General features: G+C 55.4%; 4 protein-coding genes across 4 annotated transcripts in view; 1 reads left to right on the top strand and 3 right to left on the bottom strand.

Moving 5' to 3' along the window:
• The window catches only part of LOC113203240 (WD repeat-containing protein 27-like), a 6,587-nt gene extending 3,767 nt beyond the window's left edge, over positions 1-2,820 (bottom strand). Inside the window, exons 1-9 of the mRNA XM_052269987.1 lie at positions 2,445-2,820; positions 2,233-2,371; positions 2,028-2,158; positions 1,798-1,932; positions 1,484-1,721; positions 1,288-1,389; positions 979-1,218; positions 384-549; positions 11-307 (exon numbers count right to left, since the gene is read on the bottom strand). Coding sequence (XP_052125947.1) covers positions 11-307; positions 384-549; positions 979-1,218; positions 1,288-1,389; positions 1,484-1,721; positions 1,798-1,932; positions 2,028-2,158; positions 2,233-2,371; positions 2,445-2,582 — 1,586 coding nt within the window. The 5' untranslated portion in view covers positions 2,583-2,820. The remainder of the gene's footprint in view (positions 1-10; positions 308-383; positions 550-978; positions 1,219-1,287; positions 1,390-1,483; positions 1,722-1,797; positions 1,933-2,027; positions 2,159-2,232; positions 2,372-2,444) is intronic.
• A 49-nt stretch (positions 2,821-2,869) lies between these two features.
• LOC113203197 (protein FAM50 homolog) lies at positions 2,870-5,242 on the top strand. The gene is made up of 8 exons (XM_026417768.2): positions 2,870-3,010; positions 3,345-3,564; positions 3,640-3,804; positions 3,879-4,109; positions 4,197-4,346; positions 4,427-4,529; positions 4,630-4,784; positions 4,862-5,242. Exons 2-8 carry the CDS (start codon positions 3,385-3,387, stop codon positions 5,087-5,089), a joined length of 1,212 nt encoding a protein of 403 aa, XP_026273553.1. The 5' UTR covers positions 2,870-3,010; positions 3,345-3,384; the 3' UTR covers positions 5,090-5,242.
• Positions 5,086-6,218, bottom strand: LOC113203239 (uncharacterized). Its single transcript, XM_026417818.2, has 3 exons — positions 6,001-6,218; positions 5,649-5,818; positions 5,086-5,569 (listed from the first exon to the last, which is right to left on the bottom strand). The coding sequence occupies exons 2-3, from the start codon at positions 5,808-5,810 to the stop codon at positions 5,264-5,266; spliced, it is 468 nt and encodes a 155-aa protein (XP_026273603.2). The 5' UTR covers positions 5,811-5,818; positions 6,001-6,218; the 3' UTR covers positions 5,086-5,263.
• A 713-nt stretch (positions 6,219-6,931) lies between these two features.
• LOC113203147 (cation-independent mannose-6-phosphate receptor) overlaps positions 6,932-25,017 on the bottom strand; it is a 42,107-nt gene continuing 24,021 nt past the window's right edge. The window contains exons 21-23 of the mRNA XM_026417673.2: positions 8,457-8,550; positions 8,218-8,372; positions 6,932-8,129 (exon numbers count right to left, since the gene is read on the bottom strand). Coding sequence (XP_026273458.1) covers positions 8,085-8,129; positions 8,218-8,372; positions 8,457-8,550 — 294 coding nt within the window. The 3' untranslated portion in view covers positions 6,932-8,084. The remainder of the gene's footprint in view (positions 8,130-8,217; positions 8,373-8,456; positions 8,551-25,017) is intronic.

Below are 25,017 nucleotides of genomic sequence, written 5' to 3'. Positions count from 1 at the left end.
CGGTGTCCACGTCCGCATCAGGTCGCCGTCAATCTTGGACAGGAGTCCGCGGCTGCCGCACCCGGCGCCCCTGGTCGCGCAGGTCGCGGCGGGCGGGCGCCGGGGGCGGTTGATGACGGGCATGAAGCGCTGCCGCGCGTCGCTGACCACGCCGTAGCCCGAGGACTTGACGGGCCGCGGGGCCGCGGGTGTGCCAACGGCGCCCTTGCGAGTGGTCCGCGAGGACGCCCCGTAGGCCGCCGTGGCCGCGTCCACGGCCGGCTTTGAGAACTGCGCACGAAGCGGCGACCGGGCACCGACCGCGGACCTGCGGCAGAGTCGAGGACGCCCGTGGGTTGGGTTGTCGGTCTCCTTGGCGCTGACGGGGACAGCGAGACACTTACGTCGCGAGGAAGCTCAGCTCGCGGCTGACGGCTGCCGGTCCGGGCGCGCGATGCGCACGGATGAGGTAGACGCTGGGGCCGGAGCACAGCAGGCAGCGGACTTGGTCCGGAGTGCGGCCCGCCAGTGAGGTCACGGACACGAGCGAGAAGTCCTCGTCCAGCAAATCTGACAAGACAGGTAAGATCAACGTCCCGCCCTCTCCAGGAGCCCCGTGTCCCCACAATGCGTGGCACGTTCTACGGGCGGTCGCTTTAAAGTTGGGAGGCCGCGAGGAGGGCGTTTATGTGATCGGCCCTTGGATGGAAAAAGTTAGGATTTCTTCATTGCTCACAGAATGCGAGATTTATCGGAACAAAACGCGTAGTTCTCAGGGTAAGGCCTCACCACGCGCTAGCGCCTGCAACGCGGTGGGTAGGCCAACCCGCCACGCACCTGTGTTGGGCCGGCGGCCCGCCTTGTAAGCGCCTAGGGGGCTCTGCGGCTAGAGCTGACAAAGCTCCGTGAAGCTGGCAGAGACGAGCGGGCCTCGGGAAACAGTCGTTGTAGGGACGAGTTCCCTCGCGCCTAGACCAGGATGGCAGGACCGAGACTCACCCGAGAAGGAGCTGGAGGCCACGGACTCCCACGAGTGACAGTCGTACACGGTCAGGCCCAGGTTGGTGCAGACGACGAGCAGCGGCGCCGGCGCCAGGATCTCGGCAACCGCGCGGTCCTCCTCGTCCGGATGCGGGAGCTCCGAGGGCTCCACAGTCTCCGGGGTGTCCTGCGGCTCGGCGTCAACCAGGAGCGCGCTGAGTATGACGCAGCCCGCCTCACAGCTTTCGCCTAGACCTCCTGAAGAAGAGGTGTAAGAGTTTCAGAGGGAACCTGCAACGGGCGTTAAATAATTGATCCGGCACTTACCTGGCGGAGTCGTTGGCGGACGCCCGGCGAGACGGTTCTCCGCCTGGCCGTTCAGATAATTCAAATTCCTTCCATTTTCATAGTCTCCTGCATTGTTTGAATCTGAAATAAGGATTTTTTTGACAAAACACAATGGACTCACACCTGACAAAAAAGAAGCCCAAAACTACTTTTAAAAACTAAGAAACATCTTTACCATTAGATTTTGCTATTATTAACACCGAACTACGCACAGATGGTAAAGCACAAACTTGTGCTAATTCACGGGGAGGTTTGTTGGGGCTAATGGAGAAAAGATGAATGGATCCACGATTTGTCCCCACTAGTAAGTGTCCATGGTATGTGCCACTTCCCACAAACTCACAGTAAGATATGCGGTGCCAACCTCCAACAGCTGAGCGTTGAACTAATAGGCCTGACTCAACATTCCATACCTAGAGGAGAATAAAATATGACATCACCTTGGTAATAAAAAAATGTCAAGTCATAGATGTACTAAAAATACTATACCTTAAAAGAATTGGAATCATCAGCGGTGACAAGAATATTTGGGAGAGCAGGAGAGAAGCAACAAAGAGATGGTGGCTCACCAGTAGGTTCTAGTGTATTATGGTGTGAGACAGCAGAGAGGATGCCGTTTGCATGCTTCAACGCACAATAGATGAACACATCTTAGACAGGAAGAAGACTAAAGCCACAGAGATAATATTTGTGTAATGAAATAATCTCTCCTCACTTACCTGTAGACAGACGACCCACACATCATTTTCCCTACAAAGAGCGAGCCATTCATTGTCACAGCTTATAGAGCAGTCTCTGATGGTACCCAGGCTGATCCCAACAAGAAGACCATTACTTGGTTTCCTACAAACTGATAACGGAATCAAAATGTATAGTCATTCCCTCTCTATTTTATCATGGCAAGTAAACTTTCTCTTTACATACATTCTTTATTTTCTGAGTGAAAATCATTGAGACTCCAAATTATTACTTTGTCGTCACTACATGAACATATGTAGGGGTTACTTGCTGGAGAAATACATAATGACGAAATTGGAGATTGATGTTCAGTGTCCACTATGACCTAAAAGATATGAGACATGACTAATAAAGACATCAAAAACTTGTGATTTTATATTATACCTTCAACAATTTACCTCTCCATTATTTGTCCAGAAAATTAAAGAGGAAGCTTTGTTACTCGACAGGAACCAATTTCCTCTAGAAACTGGATTGCACTTTCCATTCATGCAAGTTTGGGGAGCATTCACTGCTGATTCCACCCGAAAATCCATGGTGTAAGTAGAAAATGGTAACTTTACCCCTTCAACCGGTTACCGGTGGCTTGTAAATTTGTCTTGAGTTCTTAAACCAAGAACTAGTGGCAGCTGACATACGAGTTCGATCCATTATTTCTGGTTTGTTACGAAGCTCGTGGGTAATATCGGATACCACTTTAACACCTCGCATTTCAGTAAACAAACTTTCAATGCAATTTTTCGGGATAATCCGAAAATAGCCGCCATTGCACCGCCATTTTTAAAAACAACTGCGGAAACGTAAACAAACTCACGGCCCATTTGACACTCAGTCCTCGAGATCGAGAGTCGAGATCAAGAATCGAGAGTATAACAAACAAAAACAACAACAAACTCAACAAACGCCTGCAGACGTTTGAATTTTTTGAAGTTTCTGGAAAAGTGAAGCCTTTTGTATTTTTCAGGTAATGTCACTTTTCGAAATCTCTTTCCCTAATCACAGAGTGCTTTCCAAACCTTTCTGTGGGCTGTAATTTGTCCATGATCTTAGGAAGCTATAGCTCCGTAAGATATGAACGACTTAACCTTAAAATGAATCTACTGTTTCTCAATCATTAAGGAAGATCAAGGGTCTAAATACAATTTAAATTTTGATTTCTTGTATCCCCTCTGTTACTTATTTTGATCTGTTTTCCTTCGTTATAAAACTGTAACACGTATGACGGGGACTGTTTTATGACACATGCCTTCTAATTTCTTCCTGTGTATATGACATCTGACATTTTCAATCTTTTACAGATTTTTAATTTTCTCCGTACAGTAACCTTACCAATTCACAATGGCTCATTACAAGGGTGCTGCCAGTGAGGCAGGTCGAGCAATGCATCTCATGAAGAAACGTGAGAAGGCTCTGGAAGAAATTGAGCTTCGCAAGAAAAAAATTGAAGAAGAACTTAAAATAAGCAATATTGAAAATAAATTTGCTGCTCATTATGATGCTGTTGAACAACAGCTCAAGGTATGCCTCTTCTCTGTACACGGGTTGCTCATTTTGCTGTGTGAATTATAATTTAACTTTATCCTCCTCCTCTAGAGCTCAACCATTGGTCTTGTCACCCTTGATGAAATGAAAGCCAAACAGGAAAATATTGTCAAAGAGCGTGAACGAAAATTAGCACAGAAACAAGCTGAGAAAGACCGTGAGAAACAACGAGCCTTAGAGGCTAAGCAAGCAGAAAAAGATCGTCAGAAAAGACAGGTAAATACTACTCCTCAATCATATTTACACATTTGACAGAATGTAAAGTTAATTCATGATTTGTTTGAGTAAAGATACAAGCCCTGTCGTTTACTATGGAGGAGGATGAAGATGAAGAGGGCAAAGAGGATGAAGATGGAACACCATCTAGTCCTTCCAAAGCTGGAACTAGTGGAGCATCAAGTAAAGAAAACATATCTGGTGTAGAGATAAAAAAAGAGCCTCTGGATGAAGAATTGACTGAATATATGTCTGCCTATGAAAAGCAGGCAATTGATGAAATGATGGGTGAATTAACGGGTGGGGTAAGTTTTAATAATTCCATTACTTAGCGGATTAAAAAAGCAAGTTTACTTAGTTGTCTCAAATATATCATAATTGTATTGTAACAGATTAAACGAGAAAATGATGATGAGAAAGAACAAAAATACACAGTACCTGCAAGGAAAAAAATTAGGAAAAATCCTGATGTTGATACAAGCTTTTTGCCAGACCGTGAAAGAGAAGAAGAAGAAAATAGATTGAGAGAGGAACTGAGACAGGTATTAAAAATTGGATTTTATATCTATGCTGCTATATAATGTATCCATTTGCATTACTTTCAACTTTTCTCTCATCTTAGGAATGGGCTGCTAAACAGCAACAACTGAAAGAAGAAGAAATTGAAGTTACTTTCAGTTATTGGGATGGTTCTGGTCACAGAAGAACAGTTCGAATGAAAAAAGGTAACATTTGTGTTTATTGAACCGAATATTTAGAAATATCATAAACGGATGAAATTATTCAAATTTCCTTTTTTTAAAACCTTTGTTTTTGCCTGTACAGGTAACTCTATTTACCAATTCTTGCAAAGATGCTTGGAGATTCTGCGTAAGGATTTCAGCGAACTAAAGACAGTGATGGCTGACCAATTAATGTATGTTAAAGAGGACCTCATTTTACCCCATCACTACACATTCTATGATTTTATTGTGACGAAGGTAAATTTATAAAATACTTAAGTTTTCTATCTTAAAAATAAACATATGATTTGCTGACAAAAGTCATTTATTTTCAGGCTCGTGGTAAAAGTGGACCACTTTTTACTTTTGATGTCCACGATGATGTAAGGATGACCAATGATGCAACTCTGGAGAAAGAGGACTCTCATGCAGGCAAAGTTTTACTGAGGCACTGGTATGAACGTAATAAGCATATCTTTCCAGCCAGTCGATGGGAACCGTATGATCCAACTAAGACATATGCTAAATACACAATATCCGATAAACATAAGAAAAAACAGTAGTTTTTACATTTATTGACTTAAAATTAATTTGTTACAATTTTGTTTTTCATATCAAGGCAAAACGTCCTATCTCTCTGATTGCATTGATTTGTACCACTATTTGCTGATTATTATGAAATCACTTATTAAAGATCGTCCTGTTTTTCTATCACACATTGTCTGGTTGCCCATCTGCTACCCATCACCCACCCTCGCCAACCCGTCTCGCGCCCTGCCGATGGCCTCCATGACGTTGGCGGTGATCCGGAGCAGCCCGTCCGTCTGGTGCGCCTCCCGGCGTGCCCTCCCCCGCATGGCCATGGCGGGCTCCATGGCCGCCATCATGGGGGGCATCATGGCGGGGACCATGTTCATCATGGTGCCCATCATGGTGCCCATGGAGGCGGGCATCACCGGGCTGGGGATCTGCATCTGGGCGACGCGCACGCCGGCCGCGGCGGCCGCGTTGGCCTGGCTGTTCTGCACGGCGTAGATGAGTTGCTGCAAATCGTTCGGCAGGTCAGCGACACTCGGCTCCGTCTCCGCCGTGCATATCGGGCACCAGAACGACGAAGCTTACCAGCACCACCTTGACGAGGAAGACGGCGAACACGAGGAAGGCCAGAGACATGAGCGTGCCCTCGTTGGAGGGGAAGCCGATGCCCTTGTGGCCGCGGCCCTCAGCCTGGCCACTGGGGGACCCGCCGCCGACGCCGGCCAGGGCCATCGCCGTCTGCGGCATCAGGGAGGCTGCGGGGGGCGGCAGAAATGCACATGGTGTTAATGGCAACCACGCGGAGGCCGTGAACCTGGCCTCCTGGCCCCGCCCCGCCCCGCCCCACCGCGCGTCACACCAGCTGCCCCCGAGACCGTAATGCAACGGCGCGTGAGGCGCGTGATGACCCCCCCCCCCTCACTCACGGGGGCCTTACCAATGTGTCGCAGCAGCTTGTTCTTGAGCCGCCGTAGGAAGTCCAGCTTCCCGCTGACGGGCGCCGTGCTCTGCTTGAGCAGCGCCCGGTGCGCCTCCCGGAGCTCCTCGAGCGGCAGCCCGTCCGCCGCGTCCGCGCCGCCCTGCTCCGCGGCGGCCTGTTGGCCCGGGGGGTTTGCGGCGGTGTCCTCCCGCACCTCGACGTCATCCTGGCCGTGGGACAAGTTGGCAGGTGGCAGTCCCAACAATAGTACAGATATCCGAAGGAGTGTGCAATGTCAGGCCATGTGTGGTGGGCCTCGCCTACCTCGACGTCGACGTGCATTTCGTCGTCCTCCCGCTGCCTCTCCTCCGCAGCGCCCGCACTGCCGTCGCCGGCTGGGGGCACGACGACGCCCTTCTTGTTCGAGTACGAGTCGCCCACCGTCCTCCGGATGGTGATGACGTCGTCCTGTGGTCCTGGCGGTCCGATGGGCTCCTCGGTGGCGGGCAGCGGCTGTAGGGCAGGGAATGCCGCCTGGGCTGCGGCCCCGTGCTGCTCGTGCTGCGCCTGTGGCCCCTGCGGCCTCCGGACCTCGGGCCCGCGGTCGATGACGGCCACCGGCACCCACTCGCCGACGACGCACAGCCCCAGGACGAGAGCGGCGAGGGCGTCGCGTACCCTCATCGTGCACCTCCCGGGCTAGAGGCGGGCGTCATTCTCGGAGGTGCGTGGCTTCGTCCAGCCTCGCCAGTGTGCGCGTCGCGTCGCGTCGTCTGCCGGGCTGGTCGGCAACGTGACGATGACTGGAGACTGTGGCCGGGCGTCGCGCCCTGCGGCCGCACGTCAAGGGTGACGGACCAGGGCCTCGGCGAGGAGGCGGTGGCGCCGTGGCGGCGCACACACCGAGGCACGCGCCGTTAGGGGGGCGAGGGGCAATACGGTACACGCATAGTGGATATATAAGTTTTATTTATCGAACACAATTACACTTTAAGATTAGGACATCATGAAGACTTAGAGAGCGGGGAAGTCCCACCCCACAGTGTGCCTTGTGCTGCTGAAGTACAACGGAACTACTCACTCAATTGCATAATAAAACTATACGCACTAGGGATAATAAATATGGAATACCTACTTTCTAGTGATACTGTTCATTTTCTAGCATTAAAATTACTTTGTCATACAAGCAATGACTATCACATTTCAAAATACTACTGTACATACGTGACATACATATTTAAGAAACTTAATCACAGGAAAGCAAATGGTTAATAATCGGAATTTATTTTTGAATAATTTAACATACATGATTATTTTATAAAATGACTAGAAATATAAAATACTAAGGATACATAATAAGTATTGCCGCAATTTTAAAAACAAATCTACCATCTACAAATATGCGCCAATCTTCTAAATTAACAAATCTGCAGTGCAGAATAAGTCAAGTCACAAATATATATAGGTAAAACACTATAACTGATGTAACTTAACGAATCATAAAGAAAATCAATATGGCACAGCGAATAGTTGTTATGTCTGATATGCATCTAGTCCGAGCAAAAAAATTAGTGCAAGCTCTTGGTAAGCAATTAAGTACACCTCAAGTAAGGCATATTTTTCAATCTCATTTGATGTGGCATCTGACGAAGCAATTTAAATGCAGGTCCCCAGTATTCAGTCACTAATGGGAGGTTCTAGTTGTTTAAGTCAAGAATAGTATACATTTCAAAGAACATATTGATCTTCACCGAGTAAACACTCAATCAGACTTATGATGGAGGGTAGAGACAGTCTTGAGAATAGCATGAGACTGATCACAATTCAAAAAACTCACAAGAGAGTTTGATATTCGGCACATTTTCAATTATTTCATACTTTTAGAGACCTTAACACAGAAATCAATCACCAGTCAATCCAGACTTCAGCAAACCATTTGGTAGCAAACCCCTTTAAACAAACTCTTTTTAAACACACAGCCAACACCTGCAATCCATATGCCTTGCCTATCTTAGCTTGTTAGCTTCCAACGGAGAGTCGCGCTCATCTATTGATAACAGTTTACACTTTGAAGACCAACAATATAATTTACTATTCCATTTTTATTCGTTGAGTGCCTCAAACTCTGTCCACTCCTCTTGAGGGTCCTGCAAAGAGAAGAGAAGTAAAACTCTCATTAACTGGCCAGTCCTTAAACAGGCTGCAGAAAGCAGTTTAACTACAGCTCCTACTCACCGCGTGGTAAGTGACCAAACTGGAGTGTTTGTAGCCCATGAGCCTGTTTACTCGGCTGCGAACTCCTGACCAGCACAGAGTCTTTCGTATAAGGTACAGGATGCCTGAGCCGACCATCGCGATTGCCAAGAGGGTGAATATTGTAGTCATACCGTCTGAAAAAGATCAAACAATTGATGACTAGTACACACTTTATGAAAACTATTGAAAACTCTAATGGTTTCGGTGTGAGCACTTACTGTGAAGGCGCGACTTCTCTTGCTGCTCGACCACAGCTCCCGGAGGGCACATGAGGGAGTTGGGCCACTCGATCACCACATGACACTCGGTCGCCTGCAACATGGAAAGAGCGAGACGAAGCGTGAGACAAAAGTGTGAGGAAGAGCGGGAGAGGGAAGTCCCGAGGCGTCCCGGAGCATCGGCGCAGAGACCCCACGCGCGGCCGCTGTACTCCACGTCGCGAGAGACTACGGAGCGCGCACACGGGGTATGGAAGGGACACAGAAAAAAAATTAAGATAAGGTCTACACAGCGGAGATTAAAACTATTCGTCAACATTGTGAGAGCTTGGTGATCTGTACATGTTATCAACTTTATGCGATCATTATTTCTTCACTCTTTGTGGTTCTCTGAAGCATTTGCAGATGAGGTTTCTGCCCCCATCGCATTCATGCCCCGTTCGAGAACCTTGTGCCACGGGCCGCGGGCCAGCGAGCAGCACAACATAAACACTGAGGCTCAGTGCGGCGCTTCAACCCGCGCTCACGTAACAGGACGCAATCCTCGTCTGCTCCTGCAACCTGTGCCTCCGCCTCGCCTCACCAGCCCCGCCGAGGGGAGGGCACCGCGCGGAGGTGCTGGAGGAGGGGGGCTGAAGTCCGGGAGAAAGTGGCGCAGCAGTGGACTCGGCCGCGCTGGGCCCCCGCCACGGGCTCCGCGGGCACCGCCCCACCAGCGGGCTGGAGCCGCGGCACACAGCCCTTCCGCGCGCGGCTGCGGCCAGGCTGGCGGCTTCCACGTCCGCGGGTGGAGCGCGGGGCGCAGCGCCGCCACCCCGCACCCCGACCCCATGGATGAAATAAATGCGCGCGCCTCGCGCGCTTGAAACTGAACTAAAACTTAACCAGCCGAATTTCAATCGGGCCCACGCGGGGCAAGCGGGGCAAGCGGGGCAGTGGCAGGTCGCGCGCCCAAAGCAGATGTTGTTGCTAACCCACCTGACCCGCCGCGCCACGCCGCACCGCACCTCGCCGCCGACCAAGTGCGGAGCTACCGCCGCGCCGCGCTCGCGACCTTGGGGCAGCTCGCCGGCAGCGCGCCGCCGTGCCGCCCGGTTCTGTGTACACAGCGTGTTACTCGCGCCCCTGGTCACGTGTCCCGCGGGTCGCGCGGGGGCCACGGGGGGCCAGCGCGGCGGGTGCAGCGGAGCACGCCGTTGGGCCGCGAGCGGAGCGACCCCAGCGCGGCCACCAAGAGGGGCGCGTCAAGGGGGACCGCGGCCGGTGCGTCACGTTGGGACAATTAGCGGAGGTGGTCAGGGAGCGGCAGACACCGCAATAGGCCGAACGGTATGCCAGAGTGCCAGACAGACACACGCTGCTGGGCTACGCGCGCGCAGTCACGGGCTATCTGCATGGCCCCGGAGGCGTGTTGCCCGTAGACCACCGTCATCCCCGCCCGGGGCCGTCACGTCGGCCACCCCTGACTGAGCGGCATAGCCCTCCCCGCGGAGTGGACCGCTGCGACACCACGGCAACGTACATACTGTACACGCCAGGGACGCACAAGCGTGCTGAGGCGCAGCCGTGGAGACTGTGTCGGGGCTGAGTGGGGCTGTGCTCAGCAGCGGTCGGGCCGCAGCAGAGCCACAAATTAGCATGGAGCCCGGCCGCGGTCCGTGGCACGGGCACAACAACTCTGTCGGCTCCGCCCGGCGCCGGCGGCCGGCAAAACGTATGCGGCCCACTTCCACGAATCGTTCGCGAAGCGAGCGACCGCGTTTGAAACATGTTGCTGCACACAACACTCCATCAAAAAATTTAATTTAATTTTTCTCCTGGAAGTTGGGGCGGAAGCAGGGCACTGCGCAGCACAAACGGCCCCGGCTTAAATTAACCGTCCTTATCTACACTTCCGGCATTGCGTCGTCGTCGCGCTCGGGGCGTGCAGGGCCAAAGGTCACCTGTACACTGCGACCCCCGTCCCGAGTCCACTCGGCACTTCGACAAACACCCCACGGCAGGGCGCCGCGGACCCGCCCAGCCCAGTGGGGGCCGCCAGAGCGCGTCCAAACAGGGGCGCCAAGGTTGGGGCCGTCGTGCGCCGCGCAACCGACCACACCATCATGGAGGTACCGCCCGCGCCCGGGTAGGTAGGTGGGAGAGAGGAGAGGTGGCAGGACAGCGCCGCGATCCTCGTCTACTTAGCCCTCCACATGAGATCCTTGATGGGTCCTTTCTTTTCCAAGAGCTAAAGCGAATGTCCAAGTCTGCGATAACCGCGTGGAACACAATGAAATTTGCTGCGCGAAACACGAAGTTACTTTTAATCAAAGTAAGGGTTTTCGAAGCTCGGGCGGTGAGTGTTGGTGATCGTGCTTGTGCTTCTGCTTCACCTACTTCACCTCACCCTCAGGTCGGGCAAACCTGTAGCTGGGCTGTAGAGAGTGCTAGAAGGGGACTCTTGCACAGCGCTGCAACGCTACGCCACGCCACGTTTCAACACGAGCATTCCACAAACCCAACCCCCGGCTGACCGACCGGATGGAAAATAAACATCTTAGCTCACGTCCCCTGCAGACTGTCGTGGTCGTGTCTTCTTCCCCTAAGTAAGACGACCTGAAGACAACAGAGGAGACAAATCCCGCTTGGCTCGCGGGCCGAGGGTGGAGGGGCGGAGGACGGGGGCTTACTATGCTGGCCGGCCTGAGGGACTGAGGGGCCCGGGCTGATCCACCCCCACCTACACACATACCTGAGCCGGCCACAAAGCCGTAACCAGAAACAGCATTGCACGACGGCAAGCTCTCGAACACTTTTTTGGCAGTGGAGTAAAACTGAGTCCTCCCCGTGCCCCTCGAGGGGTTCTCTGCCCCGTGGTGCTGCTCTTTTGTTTCGAGGGGGCTGGGCGCGCTGGCCGTGCGGTAGGGGGTGGGGGCCTTACGGGGAACCGCGCAGGTAAGGCTAAGGTAAGGCACGGGACAACAGGTAGGTGGGGGTGGGTGACAAAGGGGCCCTTCGATAGAGCCGATAGCCGCGTCGGGGCGCGGGGGGAGGGGCGGGGCGTGGCGGGGGAGGGGCTCTGCTCGGGTCACAGGAGGACAAGTGCCTCTTTTCAGCAGCGCGCTGCTTTCTTGTAGTAGTAGTAGTATAGTATTCTGCCGAGAATAACGAACGGTCTCTTGCGAGAAGAATGCATATTCGAAAAAAAAGGGGGGAGACGGCGCGAATATTTTACTGCTTCTGGCTATTTTTCGAGAGTAATGGCCCGATCCCTCACCGCAAAAAGACAGGTAAGTACGTAAGCACCAAGGGGGGCCCTTCGAGAGCTCAGGGTTTTCAAGATGGAACGTTCGTTATCATCAAACGTCTTATCGCGGTTTCGGGTTTTTAAATTTGACGCGTTCCCGAGTGAGGCAGAGCGAGCGGGAAGGGTTGCCGGCCAGCCGTGCGCACTGGCCCCGCCGCGCCACGCCACGCCAGCCCGACGCGTTTTCCGCCCCACCGCACCCTTTATGCCTGAGCGATCGCCATTAGCGTCACTTAGCTGCCACCCATACCTCGCCACCCAGACCCAGAGCCGTGCCTACCGCACAGAGAGAGACAGACAGAAAGCGAGGGGCGGGGGGGTTGTTATTTTTCCAAACGTCTTTGCCTATGTGCTCGCCGTGCTGCACTAGGGGAGGGGTTGTTTGAAGTGCGTAGGGGTGGTTGCATACCCCAGTGTGCGTGCGTGTGTGTGTGTGCATGTGTGTGACCCAGTCAGTCATGTCGCCTGTACCCGAGCGCGACCCACACCACTCGATCCAGACCGTCAGCTCGATCCGGCGCGGCCTTTTCAAACCCGGCAATGCAATGCAATACAAGCGCACGACTGGCCAACTGAGCTCAAACTATTTGATCTCAGGGAGAAAAGGGCAGGGGAGTCGGGGCCGCTCGTGACGAGGCGGGCTCCAGCTCCACCCTCCCCCACAAAAGCGCCGTTCTCTCGTTTGTTCGACGTCGTCACGTCACGGGTTCGACAGGAGGGGCTCACTCGCCCAGTGTGCAAGGCGCGTGCCCGTAGGTTTGGACTTCCGGTGCACCGTGGCACTCGCGCGCCACCTGGGCTGCAGACCGGGACGTCTCGGTGACGGGGGGTGGAAGCTGTAGAGACAGAGCTCCAAGAGCCCCCCCGCCCGCGGGGTGGAAGCTGCTCAGACAGAGCTCCAAGAGGCCCACGCGTCCAAGTCTCCGCTCCACGCGGGTCAACCAGATCATACGTCAGTTCACGCCCCCGTTCACATTCGACAGTGGTGGTTAAACCATGTGGTCGTCTCTCGCCACTCACCTCCGTGCGACGGAGGAGCACGCTAAGCGACGTCCAACCCCAGCCAGAAATGTATATTTCGGAAATTTCTTCGACTTTGATATACCTCGATTGGAGTGACAAACGTGCGTTTTCGAGCAAACGTCGACGTCGATTCGACTTTCTGTTTCTGGCTGGGGACTCCGTCACCGACGCCCCCGCTGCACCGGTGTGCCCCGCCGCCCGGCCCCCAGGTCGCCGAGGGCAAACAACGTCGCCGCCGCCCGCCGCTATCTGCAGCGTGGCGTCGGTCGGCGTTCCGGCCGAGCCGAGGGGGAGCGGCGGCGACGGGGAGGGCGGCGGCGACTGTGAGAACCCGTCCTTTCCGGGACGCCCACGATAAAAGCTTCTTGTGTTAGCGTTAGCAGTAAATGTATGTAGCGAGTACAGCGCAGTGTGTACCCGGAAAGGGAAGTCTGGCCCGCCCCCCGCCTCTCCGCCTCCGCCCTCCCCGCGCCGTCACAAACTGCCGTGCGAACAGACAGGGAGGGACGCCGCCACCGCCGCCGTTCGTCGGCGTCGGGACGCCCTGAACGCCGCGTCAGACGTTTTCATCCCCAATCCGCGTCGCGACCGGCTGGACCCCCTCATTATCCTGGGTGCACACACGCGCGCGCACACTCACATGCACGGCCCCTCCACCGGCCAGCCCCGCCCCGCCCCACCTTATCCATCATCACTTGTGCAAACACCATGGTGTTCGCGCCGGCCCGGGCGCGGAGCCGCCTTTGAGCCGGGCGGCGGGGTGTTAATTCAATATCAACGCGGAATCTATTGATGTTGGGGCTCGGCATATCGGCGCGGCAAGGGTGAAAAGCCGACGCTGCCCGGGCGTTTCTTTGCTCAGGTACGCTGCTAAAAAAAATGACGAAAAATGACAAATAACTATATAAGGGAAAAAATGTTTTATTGATATGAATCCGCGTGCGTCGACCAATGCGTGTTTGAGCTTAGCTTTGGCCAGACGACAGGCGGAAACCACAAAAGTGACCGACAACTGATAGCTTATTTGCGCTTTTGCGGGTACGACCCAAAGACTCGCGAATATAAGCTTTTTATTTTTTTTCTCTCTCTCTTTCGGAACCGTGGTGGTGAGGTCCAAGCTGAATAGGGTTTGGATCAGAGGGTATGAATGAGCGACGACGACGCGAGAGAGAAGGGGATGATCGTAGTGTGTTTACTTTAGCTCGGCGGATGCTGCAGTTTGCAGCGATCTTCGCGGACGTGTGTGTGTGTGCATGTGTGTGTGCGCGCCTGTGTGCCACGCCGACAGGACTGTGAACAGGAGGTCCTCGACGCTACGCCAGGCCATGCCGTGTTGACGTTTGATAAGCCCCCCCCCCCCCTCCATCCTCTTTCCTTCGCCAATGCAGCCGAGTGCAATGTGCAGCCTCCCTTGCTCTGCTCGCCCCCCGCGCAATTCATTATTCCCATTCCGTATTATTGTTGTTGTTCGGTCGCGGCGGAACGCGAAAATAAGCACCGCGTTTCCTTAATTTCTCGAGTGTTTGCGATCCTTCTCATTATTGCGCCAGAAGGCACCGGCACCGGCCGGCCGGACGCGCCGCTGTGGAGCACGCCATGTGCGGCAAGTACAGTGCAAACCAGGGGCGAGGGTGTCCTTCCGCTGACCCCCCCCCCCCTCCCGCTTCCCCCGCGGTACTTATTGGACGTGATAGTACGCCGTTATTCAACACAACACACCATCCTCGCCGCCAGGACCACGGCGCTGCAGAAACAAAAGAGGCATAACCAATCATCAATATACACTACTGCCGCTGCTGCGGGGGAAAGCAGGAAAAGCAACCCCTAACCGAAACGCCACCCTTTTGTCTTCTTGTTATTATTGCAATTATTCCTCCCCCTCATATTCCTGCACTGTTTCTTCTTCTCAACTGGGAAAAATAACAGAAAATTTGAGAAAACTAAGAGATAAAGGTTCAAACACAGCTATATTGAAATAACAATGGATAAGACAAAATAAACAATGTTTACGACAAAAATTATGCTTAACAGGATCATGATAAAACCCGTCAGTAAAGACTTGTCCACCCCTCAAGTTTGTCACGTTTAGGGACATATATTTTTCTTTCAAAACTAACGCCTTTCTTTTACAGTGCAGAAAGGAGCGCCAGCTCTCCGGGCGCGGGGCGCGGGGCCGGGGGAGGAGAGGCGCTGCTCGGCTCGGCGCTCCAGGGCGCACGTCTGCAGACTGCAGCGCGCGCTGCTCCGCGCCCCGCCCCGCCACGCCGCGAGGCGCTGCTGACAGGCGTCGACGTCGTGTCAAAACGAATCAGAAAGGCAAATGGACGCGGCGGCAAGCAGTTCCCGATCGGCATACGAGACAAAGGAGAGCAGAAATAATATAAAAAGGAGCGAGTGCGTGTGTAGCTGTTCGGGATACTGTAGCGGGGGTTGGGGAGAGGAGGCAGGGGAGGGCGACGGGCGGGGCGAGGCGGGCGTCCCCCAGGCGTCACCCGCGTGGCCCGCGACGCGTCCCGGACCCACCCCACGGCTTTGCACTCACAAGTGGTAGGAGGAGTCGCGCCGTCGGGAGACACACACTAGGCTATCGGGAGCGACCATCGCCTCATAATCGCCACCATTATGGATCATTTTAGCCTCCTTTGTGTGGCAATATGGAGACAGCGATAACAGAGAAGCAACGGGGATATGGGCCGGGGGGTAGGGGAGGACGGCCAATGTATACTTTTTAAAAGTGAAAGACCACAGCGGCAGCGTGCGTGTGTGCGTGTGTAACAGCTCAATGCAAGTTGCCTCGATACGAGCCGGCCATGCTTGTCACACAATAAACAATATTATGGAAATCGTTTTCCTCCATGTATATACGAACATATAACTGGGTGGGCGTTTCGAAATCCAACTAGAAACGTTATTGTGTACAACCAAAATTAATTGTTCCCTGTTGTTACTCCATCCTCTACCCTCGTCACTATGTACAAGTGTGCTAAGCTTGCGCGAGCTTTCGCAGCGACAGCGGTATCCTCTCGATACCCTCGACATGCAGTATAAAGATTATTTTGATGCATACAGCCGAAAGTTTCCACACGTTTTTAAGAGTGTTCTCCCCGACGCCACCCCAACGGTGTCCTCGCCAGATTAAAACCCCAGTGGCACACACACATACACGTACACAACACACGGGCATGATTTCCCAACACACCCCATTTAGTAGCCGTTTAGGGAACGGTTCGTTATTCCAACTCTCTGACTGGCCCCGACCCTGGCCACCGCTCATGGATCCACGAACGACTCTGTTCGTGGAGATGCAACACATTGTTCTGCCAAAGGCTAGCTAATGCAAGTGTAGCCCTTTACCGTGAGAAGGGCGAGAAGCCGCGGCGAGCGAGAGGAGTGGGGACCATAAGGAGGCCAATGAGAGCGAATGGTCTGCTGGATTGGACCTCAGTGTTCAGATAGCAAAACGAAGCACTGAAAACCTTTGAGTGAGGTGTCGTGCTCGAAATGAGAGAGACAATTTTGCCTCGCTCAATCAGAGCGATGACTATAAGGCTCACCCTATTTGAATCATATGCACCGAATTCTCACTCCGGAGGAGTAAGATTTCCCTGACCCCGCCAAATTGCAGTGAGGAACCTCACTCTCATTGGGTGAGGACCGCAAATTATGACTCAAATTGAGTGAGAGTCAGATATCTCGCTCTCAGGAGAGTAAGATTTTTTGTGTCACTGATCTCACTCTCCTGAGAGTAAGATATCTGACTCTAGCATCTTCAGTGAGAATAACGTTTTCCGTCTCGTTTTGCCGCATGATATGCTGGTTAGCACAGAATTTATGGAAAAACAGCGAGGCGACGCCACCGCGCGACACGTATATAACAAATGAATCGGCGGGAACGAGAAATACTGGGCCTCAGTATTCATCATTTTCGCGGTAAACGATTATTCCCACCCACCACGGAGGCCGCGCTGTGCCAAAGTATCCGTGTCGCGGCCTCATTGATGCGACGCTCTCGCCCTCTCTCTATGCCGCGAGATATCACATTATTCCATACTTTTTTTTTCGGCCTTCCTGTCGGTCCCGTTTCAAGATATAGACGCGGCGGTGGCCTGTCGCGGGGGTCGCGCGGTGCGCCCCGCCACGGCCACGGCCACGGCCCGGGACGCGGCGCGCTGCAGCGGGGAGGGCGGCACGCTTGCGCGAGTCCATTGTGCCTAATGCACTGCTCCAGAGCAGGGGCTGCCCATGCCCAGGCTGCAGCAGGGGAGCTGGGCCTCGGCGCGCAGCACCGCACCTCAGCGAGCAGACCGGACCCGCTAATTTATATTGTGGACGGCTCCTGGGTGGTCGGGTCGGGGGAGGGATGCTCTTGATGTCGACGTTGTCGCTGGCGCGGAGTTTAATTCGCTCTTGAACGGGATAAATTGGCAACGGACGCGGTTTCGGGACTTTTTATTATTATTTTTTTTGCCTTCTACATCCTTTCTGCTTTCCCATTCACTGAAGACCGGCGGGGTGGAGAGACAGATTCCTTTCCGTTTCTTTCTATATATTTCCTCTTGCTTTGGCCGAGGCCGCGGACGGCAAGTGGGTCGCCGTCGACGAAGGGGCGGCGCAGCGGCGGCCGCTCGGGGAGCTTTTTAAAAATTCACACAGAAAGTCGCGTGATTCCGGTCCGGATGGAGAGCTAAGGGAGGGACGGTCGCGTACCGTACTTCTGTGGGATATCATTGACTGCTCAAAGATAAAGTGCCCCCACAAATGGACTGGAATAAGTTCACACAAGACATTCATGAATGTCGTCGCCGCTGCGCGATTTAAAAATAAAATGTATCAGAGAGGAACAGTTACAATATAATGGTTTGCTCACCGCGTGCAGCCTAGTCTCTAACTACGTATACCAAGCAGGGGTGCAGCAGCAGGGGCCGAGGGTCGGGGGCGGGGCGCGCACACCCCCGGGGGCCGCGATCGCGGCGTAGCGCGCTCGCGTGACGGTTGGCACTTCCCTGCTCGCGCGGGGGCGTCACACGACCGTCACGGCCACGCACGGGGGGCGCGCCCGCCTCACGCCCAAACATCCCGCGGCGGGGCACAAGTGACGCGTCATGACGGCCGATCCACCCCGCCCGCGCGTCATGGAGCTGATTGGTATTGGAGAGGGGGAGGACTTTTGTACAGCGCCTTCTACCTGATGGACGTCCACACAAGGGGAGGAGGGAGTACAAGACGGAGAACAGAAATAAGGGTGGCAGAAAAGTAGGGGAGGGGCGTGACGGGGCACTTTTGTCTCGTACCCCTCGGGGTGGGGCGGTCGGGACGGAGTCCGCCGAGTCCCTTGTCCAAGACCGGAGCGCCCACGCGCCGCCGCCCGCCCTCTGTCCCAATCGCATACACGGCGCACCCCCGCCACGCCCCCCACGTAGTTTGAACGACAAAAAGCAATCGACCGGTAGGGCCAATTACAAGCCAGTCATTGGCGTGACGCAGCGAGAAGAGAGGGAGAGAGACAGAGAGAGTGAGACTGAGGTCCTCTGTCAGAGGAGGCCGCCGCTGCTGCCCTGCCCTTGCCGCGCACTTGCGCACTGTGTGCGCTGCTCTATAATTTAATCTCGAACGCGACACGACGCACAGCGCAGCTCACAGAGGAGCCGGGCCTGGAGAGAGCAGCCCCACCCCCAATTAGAGAACAAAATCAGCAGCGGCTGGCGGCGGCCCTCCCCTTCCGCTCCGAGCAGTACGAATACGCCGCGGTGTAGTATACGCCAGTGCGGTAGTACGTTTACTGTATCCAAGTTTTTATTTCATCTCTCATTCTGCTGCAGGCTGCTGTTTTTCTTGCTCTAGGGAGGTTATTCGGGCAGTTGTTCGCCGCGGTCACGACAGCCAAGCGAGCAGCCGGCGCGGGCACACCCCCGGCCTGCACGCCACGCACCCAGAGCGCTGCGTGCGCACGCAGCGGAGGCAGAGGCACCACCGCAGGCTGAGCCCGGGGGCGAGTGAGGGCGCTGCGCACGGAGCGAATTGATTCGGAGCAAAGTAATATCAAATAGTGCACGAGCTGTCAGAGGGGGGGAGGGTCGGGGCCCGTCCAAATCTCGTTGGTCTCGGTCCGCGGCGGCGTCGCCGGGCGTGGTAGCAAAGAGGCAAGCCCCAACGCCGGCGCGGCACCTCCAGAGCACCGCCCAAGTATAGCACCAGGAGCGCGGGACAATTTGATTTTCTTTTCCAAAGACGACCAAGTCGGCCGAGTCTTTTAGTGTGTCAACGCAGGGAGGCGTCCCGTGAGTGCAGGCCGGTCCACGGGTCTATTTCTTTGTTTCGCTTATACTTCCCGGATGCAGGCGTGCGGGCGGGTTGCATACTCACACGGGGCCGTAGGGACCGGCGCCGCACTACGCCTGCCTGCGGTGCAGTACCGTCTGCACGATGTAGTGAGCCCCCCGGTGGCGGCACTGAGGTGCTCAAAGTGGCACCAGATCCCGTAGCAATAAGTCGGTTCGCGCGGCCGCCACCGCAGCGCGACGATCGGTCGTGGGACACCCCCTCCCTTCCCCTCCGCTGTCCCCTCGCCTGTGTCCAGCCCCGCGACGTCCAGGTTCCCGGTCTGTCGTCGGGTACCTGGCTACCTGGACGGCGCGGGGCCGGACACAGGCGAGGGGACAGCGGAGGGGAAGGGAGGGGGTGTCCCACGACCGATCGCCGCGCCGCGGTGGCGGCCGCGCGAACCGACTTATTGCTACGGGATCTGGTGCCACCTTTTGCGCGCTGCGGCATAGGCAGTGCCGCCACCGGGGGGCTCACTACATCGTGACCGTCTGTAAAGGCAACACATCACAGTGTTGCGGGTTTGTCTACCCGATCTGCCCGTAAGGCGCCATAGCCCCTTGGGTATGCTAACCCGCAACACTGGGGAGTATTAGCACTTACACTCAGTATATAAGTAAAATAAAGCAAGTAAAGTCTGTCGACCACCTTGTATTGCATACTTATTTGAGGAAGCTGACAGACAACGGTGGTGCCTCGCGGTACATAGAGAGACGTGTCGTCGATGTCCGGGACTGAGCACGTCCCCGTCGATCACAAGAAGAGAGGATGGGGGAAGGCAGGGCGCATGGATACCTGCTCGCCGGGCAGCCAGGGCGAGCCAGGGAGCCAGGGTCCGTCCCCGCGTGGCAGAGAGCACAAGAGAGGGAATTAGCGCCGATTGTTCTTCGGCCATTAGCAGCAAAACGGTCGTGCGGGTGGCGCTGCTGCCGAGCCCAGCCCGTGCCGTCTACGTAGTCAGAGGTCTAGTCGAGCTCAGTCACCGAGCTACGAAAACCCAGGATGTGGAGAATTAGAAAAAGAGGGGAAACATTCTGTTCGATGCCCCCAAAAACGCATAATAAATCACATCAGATTACGTCACGGCGACGACGAGCGTGTCGCGCGAACGTCCGCGGACGCCGCCCGGGCCGGGGGGTGGTGCAGAAGTATGAGGGGTAGCAGCAGGAGAGATGAAAATGGCAGGAAAGTGATGCGTTTTGTCATTTGTTGTTATGACGTGGATGCAGGACTTCATCACACGGATCCGCTCCCGAAACGCATTGTAACCGAATAGTGGCGGGGAAGTACAAAACGGAGCCGGCGGTAATCCACCCCACGGGGCCGCAGGGCCGCTGCTTCCAGACAGAGAGGCTCCCACAATCATTTTCGCGCGCGAGAGAGCGGAGGGATAATGCAGGCCGAGGATATTGTGTGGGATCGACGGGAACGGGCATCATGGGGACGCAGGACGAAAGAGCATCCAGCAGCAGCAGCAGCTTTTTCTGACAGCGACAGTCGCGCGCTGCCCAGCGGCGAGCGGAGGTGCGCTTCGCACACACATCACGAGCTGACACATAAAAGGCACACGTCGTCAGCGAGCAAAAGCGGATGCGGAGGGGGAGTCAATCGCGGGGGTAGTGAGTGGCAAACCAGTCGGTACATTGCGGATGGCAGTGTGTGGCATTGCTCGCGATAGCTTTCTTTCGATTTTTAATCTTTTTTCTTATTTTTTCCCAGTGTACAGTACAACATACTGTATGATGTGCCGTACACGGTTAAGTACCGGTTGGTAGCTGGTGGCCCCGCCCCGCCCCACCCAGGCCTCTTGGTCTTTAAATTAAACGAGGGGCGGGTGATTCTTTATGATATCGGGGGAGCGCGCAGGCGGAGGGCGGAGAGCGGGCGATAGTTTCCAAACGCCATCCTCGCGTGACCGAAAGGTTTTTCAAGAGAAACGCATCCGCTGCCGTGAGGCCGTGACCGTGAGGGCGCCGCTGCTGTTGCTGCTGCTGCTCTGTGGCGTGGGTGTGTGCGTCGGGGCGCTTCAATCTATCGACGACCCTCGCCCGCCCCGCCCCGCCTGTAGGTGCAGCGGGGCGGACAATGTTCCGTCGTGTTCATTCCAAACCGATAAATATAAATATGACGACCCACCGCCTCTCCCAGCTCCGCTCCGCCCAGCCCCGCCCACACTCCATGCTGCATGGCCCCCACCCCCTTTATACTTCGCGGGACGTATACTGTAGCGACCCCCCAGCTGGCGTCCCTTCTTCTTACTCTCTGCCGGGTCCGGAAGCCGTTTCCGGGTTTCCGGCAGCGCGGAACAGTTCGACCGGAGTGAAACGCCGATATTGTTCCGAACAATATTGGCTGCTCCCGGCTGCACGAGACGCCCATACACACACGCGTCTTGCCGCCGCCGTCCTTGTCGCACCCGCAGCGCCGGCCCGCGGCCGCGAGTGCGACAGAGACGGGACGCACTGCGCCGGGGCGATTTATCATCGCGTCCGCAATTAATTAGTGTGTGAGCCATTGGTCACGCGCGGAGCATAAGGGGATCAGTAGCCGCGAGGGGGGGAAGGGAGAGGGGGGAGGCAAATTTATCTTGCTCCCGGAGGAAAAACGGTTACAAAACAGCGTCGCGACGCGGAAAAACAGGGTGTTTGCCTCTGATGCTATAGTGCTCCACGGCGGACAATCGCAGAGACGGGCGGCGGTCAGCGGCGCCGTGCCTGGCGGGGACTCATAAACGTGGACCGCAGCAATAGAGCTGTGCGCGAAGCGAAGAGATTAATGATATTCGGCGTATTACGATTTTTTTAAGATTAGGAATGAACCTATGAAAATGATTTCCTGAATCAGAAAAATGTCGACCGGAAATGAACGCAAATTATTTTTTATCGAGGAAAATTCGCGGGGGGGTTCAATTTCGGTCAAAATTTATTGATAAGTGCAAAGAACCAAATGTGGTGTGTGTTGTGCTCCAGAGTTGAACACAGGCGGGTGCTGTACACAAATGGATCGCCGTGGCCCATCACCACATCATTACAAGGTCGTCATGTTGTTCGTCACCTCGTTGCACACACGTCGTTGTCGCTTTTACGACCTTCTGCCACACTACTGATGGGCCACATGACTGCGCTACATATAGACGCACTATAGGGCTGGGCCATAGCTGTGCACTGTACTGCAAATGTCAAATATATCCCCTAACTGCCCTACTGGGGCGCGGCGGGCCGGGGCGGGTGTCACCGAGGGTGTCATCTGCTGCACCACCATTGATTGCAAATGCCACACTGCTATTATTACTGTTGTATGCACAGCGCTTCGTTTAGAATCAGCTGGCGCGGCGGGGTAGGACGGGGCGTGGTGGACATTTTACGGGGCGTTTGACATTTTACGACTTGGGAACGCTCATAGGAAAAAGACAGGCGCGTCGTCGATTCGCAAGGTCAGCCTATATGCGAGAGAGAAATCGGGAAAGAAGGAGAGAGGGCGAGCGAGTGAGAGAGACAGTGTGACAGCGAAAACGAAGGGGGAGGAGGGGGGGCTGACAGAGAGGGAGGGGCGCGACAATCACCACGCGGGAGAATGACAGTAAAAAGTAGGCAGAGCCCGGCGATTAGGGGTTGCGGAAGTATAGTATAGAGGCTTATAGGGTCCCGCGGAATAATGCTTCGTTTCGTAGTCGTCCCTTTAAAAACTTCAGGAATTTTATTGCGTGGCGATGACGCTATTGGAAGAGGAGGAAGTGGGAGGGGACACGACGGCATAATTTTCGGACATTTTCGGCTCCGCGGGGTTTGATCTTGTAGCCGGCGGGGTGAAGGGCGGGCCGTGGCCGTGGCGGATGGCTCCGGACGCTCTCGCTGCGCGCTAAACTGTTCGCTTAGCCACCTCTCCGGCGCCCTGCGGGGGGTGGCGTGGCGTGGCGTGGGGTGCCGAGGCCTCTCCGGGGATCGCCCTTTACGAGCAGAGCTCCGCGCTGGCGGCTGCACGGGGTGCGAACAAGCTGGGCCAAAGGGGGAACAGGTCCGGGCTGGGCCGCTCCATCCCGCTCCGTGCAGTTATAATAATACAGGGCTAATGATGGGCCGATCTATTTCCATCACAAAGGTCCTGCTCAGCAGCGCCAGAGGGCGCGGCGCGGCGCGGCACGGAGGTGTAGCATTTCTCTCCTCCTCCACCACCCTCCTATAGTAATATCGGAGTCGGGGGGTAACTTTTCGCTCCGCCCGACACGGCCTCTGCACCGCTGCACCGCTGCACCGCTGCAGCGTTGCAGCAAACGCGTATACTGTATCGAGGACGCGACGCCGAGCACGGCGCTCGCTCCCCTCCGGCGAGGTCCCCGTCAGAGCATGGCGAATCGCCCCCCGCGGAGTAGCAGAGCGCGAGGGTGCAGGCGGCGCGCACCCCCGGCCCCGGTGCAGCCGCCGTCCCCCGAGACACACGGGAGGACGTGCTGCGCCGATCGGAAGGAAATGCGCCACTCTGTGCACCGGGACCTAGATTTAGGAGCCAGCGAGCCAGGGCGGGAGGGTTTACAAGAACCCCCTAGGTCGGGCCTCTCCTGGGCCGGGGGAGCGAGGGAGGGGTCCCCGTCCCGCGAGAGGGTGGGGGGATCGAGAGCGTGGCTGCGCGGGGTAGTGGGGCTGGCTAGGGGTGCAGCGATGTTTAACATGATTCGCTTTGCTCGGTAATTAACTAGGGGTGGTAGGGGGAAGAAAGTTGGTCTTGCAATGAAAGTAAAGAAAAAAAACTATAAAATTAAAATGGAAAGGAAAGAAACAAAATGAGAAAAGGCTGATTGCGACGGAGGCATTGTTACCAGTCGGGAATATGTATTCTGTTAAAAATTGTAACTAACTCTCCCCTGGTGATGCACTGTCGGTTGCCTTCATACAGGGGTTGTGTATCGTAAATTGCCAACCTTTCAGGCGGCTCACCAGAGACCACAGCCCCCCCCCCCCCTTCCTTAATCCGCGCCTGCGGGTGTGACACGGATCTTGAAAAATGCAGTGTGGTATCTCGCATCGAGAGTGTGTTCACAATAAGGTACAGTATATAAGTCCCGCATCCCTCGGCAGCTTTGCGGTCAGATCTGGTCGGTCACGCTCGCGCAGGGACACGACACGTCGCGGGGCTAGAAGGCGGTGGGAATTAAACACACCCGCCACCACGTGCGGCGGCATCGACAGCGGTGAAACTAACCAGATTGCCGGATTAAAGTATCCGGGGACATCCTCCTCACCGACACGATATCTCACCAGGATCTTTTTAGGGGGCAATCGGAAGGAAAACGCACTCCACACACTCCGGACGACTATCGTATTGTGGGGAGTTCCTTTTTTCTGTTTCGGTCATCTGGCGCGGCTGCCTCGACAGGCGGACGGGCAGACAGACGGGCGGCGATAACATTACACCACAACAGGACCTGCTTTGCTTTTAGAATCTGGCTGCTGTCCAGTCCGGTACAGTACGTCCAGTCGCGTCCATCCGGCGGGCGGGGTGGGCGGTGGCCAGCGGCCAGCACTTGAGCTGCGCAGTCAGCCAGCGCGCGGTCGCCGTGGAGAGGACCCTCTCGGCCTCCTCCAGCTCCGCCCCGCCGCGGCTCCCCGCCGCGCCCCGCGGGAGGTATGGCGATGTCCTGGACGAGCCGGCGCAGCCGGTCGGGCGGGGTGGGCTCATCCCCTACAGGGACCGCGGGGGGGCCGGCGGCACCAGCTGCCCAGCTCACCTGAGTAACGGGCCGCATTGTAAACAACCGCCGGGCCGCGCAGCTCCACTCTGCGCTAATGGGGCCTAATAAAGGGATCATCAGCATCAGCCTCTCCCCGCCGAGCGTGACATCCCCATAGGAGTGACAAGCCGAGCGCGAAATGGAGTGTGCAGGGAGAGAGACTCCGAGACTCCTGGGAAGCGCGCGAGATATACAGGAAAGCG

This window comes from Frankliniella occidentalis, unplaced genomic scaffold (genome assembly GCF_000697945.3).
Source record: "Frankliniella occidentalis isolate FOCC.00 unplaced genomic scaffold, Focc_3.1 Scaffold107, whole genome shotgun sequence".
Lineage (NCBI taxonomy): Eukaryota > Metazoa > Arthropoda > Insecta > Thysanoptera > Thripidae > Frankliniella > Frankliniella occidentalis.
Note: the sequence above shows the minus strand (reverse complement) of the source record. Positions and strands in the feature narration are given on the sequence as shown.